General features: G+C 34.9%; 1 protein-coding gene and 1 non-coding gene across 2 annotated transcripts; one reads left to right on the top strand and one right to left on the bottom strand.

Moving 5' to 3' along the window:
* Positions 1 to 1330: 1330 nt before the first annotated feature.
* On the bottom strand, positions 1331 to 1432 carry LOC132065852 (U6 spliceosomal RNA). The gene has a single exon (XR_009416823.1). It is a non-coding gene; the product is annotated as a U6 spliceosomal RNA (small nuclear RNA).
* Positions 1433 to 5413: 3981 nt separating this feature from the next.
* LOC132062636 (uncharacterized) lies at positions 5414 to 6331 on the top strand. Its single transcript, XM_059455168.1, has 3 exons — positions 5414 to 5512; positions 5600 to 5725; positions 6083 to 6331. The coding sequence occupies exons 1-3, from the start codon at positions 5453 to 5455 to the stop codon at positions 6317 to 6319; spliced, it is 423 nt and encodes a 140-aa protein (XP_059311151.1). The 5' UTR covers positions 5414 to 5452; the 3' UTR covers positions 6320 to 6331.
* The last annotated feature ends 5383 nt before the right edge of the window (positions 6332 to 11714 follow it).

Raw genomic sequence — 11714 nt, 5'->3', positions numbered from 1 at the left:
TTTTTTGGTCCTCTTTGCGCTCTTTTTTTCTATATTTGTCGTACAACTTTGACAATTGAAAAAGTACAGCCAAAGGTCATTGCTTACCTCTATTTTTCATGGATATATGTTTCAATATTTTTATTTTTAGATATTTCCTCAGTTAGTTCTTAATAATTAGTTAATTTGGAATAATCGATCGTGTAAACCATCACTATGAAGCTTGTGTGTTTATAAGCTTGACGGCAACCTTGGTCTATTTTTGTTGTTGTTGTTTTTGTTGCTTTTTATACAAAAAACACAAATCTTTCACTAGGATTGGTAGAGTAAGATTTAGCTTTCTTTAATTGTAATTTTTTCATTGGAGATTTTTCTTAATAAAAGGCACTCTGGATAAATACATGAGCATATTAGCCAAACAAAAGGAGATATCCTAGGTTATCTATATGATGGATGAAACAAAATTTGCATATTATATAATAACATCCTCGAACAATCAATAAATGCCACTCTTGTGTTTATAGTGCTTGTTATGCGAGGTCCCTTTCTCTTGTCTATTAATTGGAGTAATACATTTTCCAAATTCGAAACCTTGGTCTAATTTGTATATACCGAATCAAAGTTAGAATTTTGTGTTTATGAATTTTGAATTTTAGAAAAGGCAGCTTACTGTGTTTGGATAAATTATGTAGACATATTTAGTGAACTTTTATATACAAATATAAAATTTAAGCCAAAATTATTAGATTTACTGAACCTATAAGTAGAATCGTAGTTCCGCCCCTGATTACATATTATAGGCAACGCCAGAGTTCTAAGTCTTCGGACCACACATAAAAAAGAACTGTGATTCTTAATATTAAAAAGAAAGAACAAAAAAATATTGGAGCCATATCTTCTAATGTATCTGTGGATAAGATTTGATGAATTCCACAGATTATATATATATAACCACATCTTATGGAGTAATATATATTTGCATAGAATAAGCTGGTGATAGCTGAAGGCTTAGAAAAGTACAAAACTCCTGCAAAGTTTATGAAGTTTGACACTTCGCTTTCATATTTCAATGTCCAAAATGTGTCGACACTCTAAATGTGTCATAATAAATGAGAAATTGAATTAGAAATAAGAGCATGATATCAAGGAGACAGATATGTGATCGTCATCTACAATATATTAGTACTACATGAAACTAAAATAGGTCTAAAATTAGATAAAAACTCATAGACTCTTGAAGTACCTACACTAATTAGCTACATATTAATTAAGAATGTTGTTTAATTTTCTAATTAGTGCTGACAAACTTTAGACAAAAATCTTGACTGCTTTTTTTAAGTTTTTTTTTTTTTTTTTTTTGGATAATTTCTCAATTTATGAATGTCACCCTTGCGCAGAAGCCATGCTAATCTTCTCTGTTTGCTCCTTCATCTTCTTAGTTATTGCACAACAAACGTTTACCTTGAACAACTTTCAACAATTTGTATGTGCACTTGGCCCTTGTGCAAATCACTCAAAAAGATCTCATTGATGATTCTTGAACCTAAAGTGCAAGAGCAAAAGACTTTAATCTTTTTTCAATTTTTTTTTTTTAATTAGTTTAATTCTAAAACCGAGCCAACTGCCAAGTGCGTTTTTGACTCTAAGCTTTTGCAATTATTTTGTAAAGAAATCGTTAAAAGACGATGGGCTTATTCACATTTGAAGTTTTGCGAATTGCCCTTCGTTTGGGGTGGTCTTTAAATTTTGCCCCTCATATTTGAAATCTTTAAATTTTGCCCTTCGCATAAACCCATAGGTTCCAGGTTCGAACCCACGCGCAGTCAAAATTTTAAAAAAAATTCGCAAGGCAAGTTTAAATTTCGCTATGCCCCCAACGGCATACACTTGTGAAGGAATTACCAAAGTTATGCCGGACCCGGCATACTTATGCCTTATGGGCAGATAAGGCATAAGTATGCCGGGTCTGGCATAACTTTGATAATTCATTCAAAAGTTTATGCCGGATCCGGCATAAAAGTTTGCCCATTAAAAGTATGCCCCAACCGGCATAACTTTGTGAAGGAATTACCAAAGTTATGCCGGACCCGGCATACTTATGCCTTATGGGCAGACTTGGCATAAGTATGCCGGGTCCGGCATAACTTTGATAATTCCTTCACAAAGTTATGCCGGGTCCGGCATAAAAGTTTGCCCATTAAAAGTATGCCCCCACCGGCATAACTTTGTGAAGGAATTATCAAAGTTATGCCGGACCCGGCATACTTATGCCAAGTCTGCCCATAAGGCATGAGTATGCCGGGTCCGGCATAAAATGTGTAATTCCTTAACAAGTGTATGCTGTTGGCGGCATAGCGAAATTTAAACTGCCTTGCGAATTTTTTTTAAAATTTCGACTGCGCGTGGGTTCGAACCTGGGACCTATGGGTGTTAGCCGAAGGGCAAAATTTAAACATTTCAAATATGAGGGGCAAAATTTAAAGACCACCCCAAAAGAAGGGCACTCCGCGCAAAAAAATGAAGTTTCTTAGTTTCCTTTTAGGAAAATTTACTGCACATAACTACCTCTAAGACTTATTTATTAATAATAGCTACCTTTTATTTTATTTATTTTTAATAGCTTAAATTAATTTCAAAATTACCAGTTGTAACTGCTCTACAAGCGTCTCTGTATTTCCCTAAACTTACGGTCCATGTTCCCCAATAACTCCCAATCTCTTCTCTTTTCAAATTAATTTCTCTCCCATCTTCAATATCTTCAACCGTATTATACGCCCATTATCTATCATCATTATTATCACGATTCCATCTTCTTAATCGTTACCCACACAAAGGTAGGTAACGAATTTTGATAATTTATTAGAATTTTTTTACTTTATTTGTTGTATTTCTCTATATTTATTCTTATATTTCATCGTTTTCTTTGTTTCTTTTTCATTCCTTTTTTTTCTGTTTCAGCCATTGTTAGACTATTTAAAACAAGATCTAATTCTCCATTTTAATGGCGGAAAGAGATACTCCAAGTAGGAATACTCGAGGTAGTCCTCATGCTTATGATGGTCCTAGTTTCTCTTTGGGATTTTCACAACAACAACTTCCAATTGCAGGAGAATCTGCTAAAATTGCTGCTGAGAGAAGAAGCAAGAAGATTCATGACCCATCAAGGATGCGTCAACTTCCTCCAACTGAAGTTCCAAAACAGAGCAAGCAAAAAGATGATGTAACAGTAAAAAAAGGTTCTAAAGTTGCTCAACAAAATAAGAGAAAAGTAACCAAGCCTTCTTCGTACGTTAAGGGTAAAAATGTTGTTAAAGATGTAGATCCGGAAGAGGATGAACAGGTATTGATGAAATTTTTCGTTTTGTTGTTTTGTATTTCACTATATTTCGTATATTTCGACATAATTGGATATGCAATTCGGTTGTATTTCGTATATATAATAAAATCTATATGTGCATCAACCGTAGTTTATATCGTATACAACATAACGTATACAACATGGAAGTTGTTTTTCGTGGTTAACTGTATTTCATTATATTTCTATGTTATTTCACAAGTACATATGTTTACTATTATGTACTTATTGATTTTAAAAGCTGTGTTAGTTGTGTTATGCAATTTTTTTTTTTTTTGTGTGTGTATATTTTTCTTGGATATGCAATTCAGTACATTTCTTGTGTGTGTATGTATTATACAATTGTTTCAGCCTTAACTTAGTGTTGCATTTTTATTTTAGGAAACTAAATTCTATGTTAGGAGTCATCCTGAAGGGGCTCCATCGATGCAGCGGTACACTAATATCGAGGTGTTCAAAGATATCAAGAGTAAGCTAACTGTTCCACAGTTAGAGATCTTTTCCAAGACAATATTTGGAAAATTCCTCGGAATGCAGCACTTGGAGGTTCAAGCACAGATTTTTAGGTGCTTCATGGTAAGAGAGCTCAAGGAGAGCACTTCTGATTGTTTTACAATTGATATAAATGGTACCGTATTGAGATTTACCATGAGAGAATTTGCCCTTATGAGCGGGCTAAATTGTGTAGCCGATGAAGGTGAATTTACATACGATGAGGAAGAATCGAATAGGATTATGGATGCATATTTTGGTGGAACTAGGAGTAAAGTAAAAAGATTGGAGTTCATTGATTGCTTTAAGAATAAGTGTTGGGGAGATAATGATGAGGACGCTGTTAAGTTTGCAATTTTATTTTTTATAAATACATACATCTTTTGCGGGAGCCTAAGAAAACGAATATACCAAGGGTTCATTTTGAAGTGGTTGAGGATGGAAGGTATGTAGATTATCCATGGGGCAAAGAAGCTTTTACCGAGTTGATTAGAAGCATCAGCAAGAAGTATTCTGCCACAACACAGTATTATAGGATCCATGGGATGCCACTGGCTATGCAAGTTTGGCTTTATGAGTGTTGTTCAAGAGTTCCATCGTATCTCGCTATTAAATCCGGAAATTCCATTCCAAGAATGTTGAATTGGAGGTCCATCGACAGTCAGCCAAAATATAATATTTTGATGGAAGGCATTTTTAGAGACGGCAAACAGTCGGTAATATTCGACACTCTAACTTATTTTTAAGTTTTTTCATAGCTTTTTATTTTGCAATTATGCCTTACTGATTTTAGTTTGTACTCCACTGCTCTACTGTCATATTATTGCTTTTCTGCTGGTTTTTTTTTTCCTGATTCTTTGTATTTCCCTATATTTCGGTGTATTTCCTTTTGCATTTTCACCATACTTTTTAAATTTCATTATATTTCACTATATTTCACTCCATCGTTCTCTTACCGTCATAACATTTTATTTCTTTCTTCTTCGCAGCCGTACATTTGCAAATACAATCCCCACTAGCAAAGTGAGTTGGAGAGCCTCCAATTGCCCGATGTTGTTGTCCGTCGCGACACAAAAGAGACAAAAATGTCTTAGTTGATGCCAATGAAGGTACCCAAGTCACAGATATGCCACTGGATGACTTTGATGATTTCAGTACTACTCCCCCCCACCTTTCTAAGGGCAAACAACAACAACGGACGAATCAGACAGATTCTCCACCTTCAAAGAGACGCAGACAACTTCCTACAACAGCTTCCACATCTAAGAAACAACAAATCCACACCGAACCACGTACAACCGTGAAGAAGAGTCACAAGGATCAAAAGGTTGCTCAAAAGCCTATTTTACGAAGTCCGTTTCACCAAAGTTGAATGAACAAATGAATAGACCCCAAAACACCACAAATCCTACGTGATGTCCCTACTATATCCATGAAAGAGGAAATACAATTGCTAAGGAACGATTTTCAAGTTTTCAAGGAATCGGTAAGTGATTTTAGTAACGAAACGAAAAAAAAATTTGGTGTATTTACTTTATCGTTTCTAAACAAATTGAAATACTATTTTTGTTTAAATATTAGGTCATTGGTGAGTTCACAAGTGAGTTGTCAAAGCTCCGAACTTTCATGGATGACAACTTCAAGAAGCTATTTGAAGCAATCAAGGTGAACAATTCTGCGGACAAGGTAAATGTGTGAAATAGCAATTGAACTAACAGTTTTAGACTCTTATTGCGAAATACAATTTATATTAATTCATTTTTTTATGTGAAGGCTGCCGATAGTGAGGCGCCGGAGCATCAAACTGATGCTGGGATACAGTTAACGCCTGAAGAAAACTTACGTCATGATTCTACCATTCAAACATCCCCTCCCAAACATGATGATGAGTCAATTAAGGTAAAATGAGTTTGTGACGTGAAATCCATCTTTTAAATTTATGTTGTTGTGCATTGTATGCAAAAAAAAGTATATGGTTGCCATGTTCCAGTCTTAAATTTTGAAGTTATGTTTTCCTCGGTATTTTCTATTTTACAAACTTTCGTATTTTATGGCGTTACGTTTGTATTTCACTGATACAATTGTCTATTTTACGAATTTTTTTTTTTTTTTTTTTTTTTTTTGTATTTCTATGTATTTCCACCCCCACAGAATCAATCTAATCCTGACGCTATTACTGTGTATTTAGTATTTCTCAAACCTTATATATTTATGTTATGATTATGTTTTACATTTTGATTTTTTCTTATTCAAAAGGGTGTTGGACCAAAGTTACATGAGGAAGTTCCGGAAATTGTAGTGACCGCCGAAAATTTAAGAGCAGATACACGTAAAGCTTCATTTGAAGAGATTAATCGGACGAACGAAGGAACTTTCAACTCAACAGAGGTAAATTTTACATTCAATCTTATAGATCTTTTCAAGATACTGCTATACTTAACATTTATTAATTTTTTTTTTTTTTTAGGGAATGGTCGCAAAGATGCTCATTGAGTTGCCTCTAGAAATTCGTGTACCGTAATGTGTGCGGGAATACAACCCGGGGACATCACCGATCATTCAATTTTAGAGACTCCACACTGTGTTCGATGAGAACATTACTAAGTCACAATGGTTGATCCCTGACGAAATGTTACCAAGCCAAATAGGTTCGTCAGGATTATCTGTGTTTCATCAAACGGGTCACAAAGGATTTGTTATGCCAGTAATGTCTGCTGATAAAGGAATACAAGAGCCAGTGATTAATGCGGAAGTTGTAATTGCTCAACCAGATGTTATTCCAACTAGGATAGTCAAACCTAGTAAATACTTCAGTTCACCTTACATGACCAATTACGGCTCTGCAGAAGCTTCTATTCAAAACCCCACACCTTCCATATTTGAAAAGAAGCATCCATTTGTCAAGATCCAATTAATGGCCCGCGAAATACTTCGCTTATTCAACAATACCGGAATTGGCTTGAACAGGATCTACTTCTAAGGCATGATAAAAAGTATGTTTGAACATATTAACCTTTTTAATTTATATATTCATTCTTTCATCAAAGTAAATTGTTCAAAATGAAAATAACTGATTGTTGTTATTTAGAAAGGGTAAGGAAAGCCGTTACAAAAAGAATAAGCAAGCTTTGGATCCTGATGACATCAAGTTTGGCTTCAATTTTGGTGTGTTACATGTCGATGACAAAAACTGGTTCTATCTTTTATCGATGAATGGCCGTCTTGGAATGATGAGGTGCTATATTTCCCATTTCCTCTTTTACCATATCTCTCTATATTTCTCTATATTTCCTATATTTCTCGATATTCTTTCGTATATTTCTCTATATTTCGCATCTTGATCGCATATTTTTTGCGTGCTTATTTCATTTTTTTTACCAAGATCCATTAGACTAATTTCATTTTTTTTACAAAGATATTGATGTTATCTTTTACTACTTGCGGAAGAAAGGCAAGTACGAAAAGGGTAACAGATTCAAATTCACAATGCTGATCGTATGTTCTTCTCCAAAATTGATGAAATTCATCGTGCATATGCTAATCCGGAGGGGACCAAGTAGTGTTGCCGGTTCGGAGAACGAAATATGTGAGTACATTAACGGGCATAGGATGATCCGGCTAATGTGCCATGGCATACGCTTGATTGTGTTCTCATCCCTGTCAACATCAAAGAGGAAAATCACTGGATCTTGATTATAGTGCCATTCACTGACAGGTATTCCTACTTTTTAAAAAAAAAAAAAAATTCATTAAATCTGCATATCTCCCTGTATGTTCCTCGTATTTCTATCCTACAAGGTCCGTATGAAATTTAATTTACCAACCTGTTAACCGAGCTGATGTAATTTTCTTTTACGTGCAGGCGTCTGTACATCTACAACTCATACCGAGCTTCTGGTCATGATGTTGTTGTTAGAAGAGAAATACACAAGATAGCTACCCTATTGCCACATCATCTACATTTGTCTGGATTTTATGAGGAAAAAAAAGGCATCGATTGGATTAACCACCCATCATACAAGGGCAAACAACAGACTGATGACTTTCAAGTCATGTATGTGAACGATGTGCCACAACAAGACTCTGGCAGCATGTATGTCTTTCAACATCAGAGTTCCATTTTTTTTTTTAAATTCTCAACCAATAATCATTTTTATTTTTTATTTTTTTCAGGGATTGTGGTGTGTATGTTGCCGCATTTGCTGAATACTTTTGTTCTGGACGAGGCATTCCATCTGAAATTGATGCAGAAACACTACGTAATAGATACGGGGCATTACTATGGGAATACGGATGGCAAAAGGCTGATTTGAATGCGTTCAGTGACAATGAACCGCCGCCAAGACCGCTTAGGCTCGCCATAGATTACAACGCGGTCGACACAAAGTAGTTGTTAATTAGTCCACTAGGTTTTAATGTTGAATCGATTTTCACAAAGATCGTTTTGTCGACAATTTTGCCGACAAAATCGATTTAATGTAGATTTTGTTGTGTTGTTTTGTAAAGAATTGACAAATGGCGTGTTTTTTCATCAATGACTTAACTAATTTCTTTCACTACTATTTTTTGTTTAAGGCACCCATATTATTTATCGTTTAATGAAAACAGCCTCTGGTGTATTTTCAATATATTCCAATGTTATATAACCACTCTTCAATTCGACAAATTATTCCAGGTGAACTGGAATACTCTTACACTTTGAACACTGAAATACACAGAAATATACCGAAATATAGTGAAATACAAAACAGGGTTGTATTCCAGCACCTGCTTCTGTTTATTCCATTCTTAATGCAACTTAATATTTCTTAAACATTTCATATATTTTTCATTTTAATGTTCGTTAACACTGAATTGTATGCATTATTATTATGAAAATGAAGGACAAAAATTACAGAATACAACAATGAACAAGCCTCTGGCAGCATGTATGTCTTTCTACATCAGAGTTTCATTTCTTTTTTTCCAAATTCTCAACCAATAATCATTTTTATTTTTTATTTTTTCAGGGATTGTGGTGTGTATGTTGCCGCATTTTGCTGAATACGTTTGTTCTGGATGAGGCGTTCCATCTGAAATTGATGCGTTAAACACTACGTAATAGATACGGGGCATTACTATGGGAATACGGATTGCAAAAGGCTTATTTGAATGCCTTCAGTGACAATGAACCGCCGCAAAGACCGCTTAGGCTCGCCATAGATTACAACGCGGTCGACGCAAGAGTTGCTAATTAGTCCACTAGGTTGTAATGTTGAATCGTTTTTCACAAGATCGTTTTGCCGACCATTTTTTTATATTTTGTTCTCGTTGTTTTGTAAAGAATTGACAAATGGCAATGTTTTTTCATCAATGACTTAACTTTTTTTTTTGTTTAAGTCTCCCATATTTTTATTTATCGTTTAATGAAAACAGCCTCTAGTGCATTTTCAATATATTCCAATGTTATATACCCACTCTTCAATTCGACAAATTATTCCAGGTGAACTGGAATACCCTTACATTTTGAACACTGAAATACAGAGATATACACAGAAGTATAGTGAAATTTTAAAAAAAATATATAGTGAAAATGCAAAAGGGAATACACCGAAATATAGTGAAATACAAAATATCAGGGTTGTATTCCAAATTTCGCTTCGGTTATTGCGGATTCTAATGCAACTTAATATTTCTTCAACATTTCACTTATTTTCCATTTCAATGTCCGTTAACACCGAATTGTATGCAATATTATATTATTTATGAAAATGAAGGACAAAAATTACAGAATACAACGATGAACCAAAAATTTCTTTATTTAATATTTTTGGGGATAAGGTATTTTTTAAAAAAAAAAAACAATTACAATCTAAACATCTACTTCTTACGTGGCTCATTCGAACAAGAACGTCTATTGTGACCAAGACGTCCACAAGTACTACAAGTATTCCTACGTTTACCAATCATCGTCTCCATTAATGGTTTATCTCGCTTTTTCTTTGGCCTTCCTGGAGGTCTCTTATATCTTGGTGGCAAAACAACTTCATCGCTTATGTGTTTGGGAATATTCCACTCACTCGTCGTGCGCAGGATCCACGGGCACATCATACGTCTTAATCACTGTCTTTGGTTTGAATAGGTCTGAACAATATTCATCAGGCATAAGACTTTTACTCTTCAATACAGCCCATGCATGTGGACATGGTATCTCGTCCATTTGGAACATCCGACAACTGCATGTTTTCTTCTTAAGATCAATTATGAATCGCCTTGCCTCATCATTTACGGTATACACATATTCAAAGTTGATGGTTCAACCTACTCAAGACGAAATGTGTTAGACCAGAATACATTGAATATTAACAGGGATAAGTAATATGAAATACATCGAAATATACAATCCAAACAGAATTACTTGATATGAAATACATGGAAATATACAATCCAAACAGAATTACTTAAGTACCTTCTATAATATGCTGAAATATATGTAGGCAGACTTCAACAAAATAAACAGTAACATACCGTCATACGTAGAGATTTACATTCGTTTATTGATAATAAGCCTGGAATGCTTTCCCAAGTGTTGTGAATGTGTATGTACCGTTCCTCCTATTAGTGCAATTCCATCTCCCAAACATCTTCCTCACTTCTTCAAGAAAATCGAAAATAGGCAACTCTCTTTGTCGCTACCAATTTTCCATTAATACATTCGGCTATATTTGACGTCATTGTCCATCCCTCGTTAACGCTTGAATACAGTCGTGCCCACTTTTCCCTTCCAGCATCCTCCAAGTACTCTTTTACCCGAAAATCAACCTTCTCAATCTTCTCCATCAGCTTATCAAACTCAGACTGTGTGTATGCTTTTGCAAGTGCATAGAATACAGGACTCAATACTTCACCATTCGACTTGTATTTCGTGGTCACATTTTTCCATAAATGCCATATGCACGCCAAATGTGGCACAGTTGGATACACTCTACTCACCGCTTTAATGATGCTCTCATGTCTATCTGATACAACACACATGTTATCCCTATTCCCATAAGCTTGTTTGAACTGCTCAAAGAACCAGGTCCAAGACTTATCATTCTCTCGAATCTATCACACCATATGCCAATGGTAGAATATTACCTGCACATACATGTTTTTGTGTATTATTAAAGTGAAATATAACATAAAGCATATTTGAAATACATTAGAAATAGAATGAAATACAACGAAATATACCAAAAGCATAAAAAAATGTATTTAAACTTTTTGGCATCTACCTGCACCATCCAACGTGCTGGCTGATACAAAAGTACCGTTATATGTAGTTTTAAGGTGGGAACCATCTACTACAACTATTGGTCTACAACACTCGAAGCCTTTTATGAACGCTTTAAGTGCTATAAACAAATACAAGAACTCGTTTTGTTGTGATTTGTGCATTATCACATGTGATCCAGGGTATGTTTTATCCAATATGTAGACATATCCGGTAACTTCTTGTATGATTCTCGTTGGTTCCCCTCTTAATTCATTCATTGCCTTTTCTCTAGCCCTCCAGCCGTCATATAAGAAACATCAACGCCATACTCATTTTTTACGTCGTCTACTATATCACCAGTGTATATTTCCTCTTGTGATTTGCTATTTTTGGCTTAACAACCGACGCACCAATCGCCCAACTTGTTGCTTGCCTTTGGGAATACACTTTGTCCTTCAATGGACACGTATGTTCGTCATGAAAAGATCTCACTCTGAACATTTCAGAGTTCGCAATACTTGAAGCTCTGAATTTCCAACGACAATCAGTTGAACAGCATACCAGAGTGTAACTACATAAACCAATACAATAAAAGAACAGTCAGATTGAAGTTTCAAACACATACAACATCATAAATACCTTGTCTATATG

The sequence above is a fragment of the Lycium ferocissimum genome, chromosome 7, assembly GCF_029784015.1.
Source record: "Lycium ferocissimum isolate CSIRO_LF1 chromosome 7, AGI_CSIRO_Lferr_CH_V1, whole genome shotgun sequence".
In the NCBI taxonomy this organism is placed as follows: domain Eukaryota; kingdom Viridiplantae; phylum Streptophyta; class Magnoliopsida; order Solanales; family Solanaceae; genus Lycium; species Lycium ferocissimum.
This window is presented reverse-complemented; position numbering and strand designations above follow the sequence as displayed.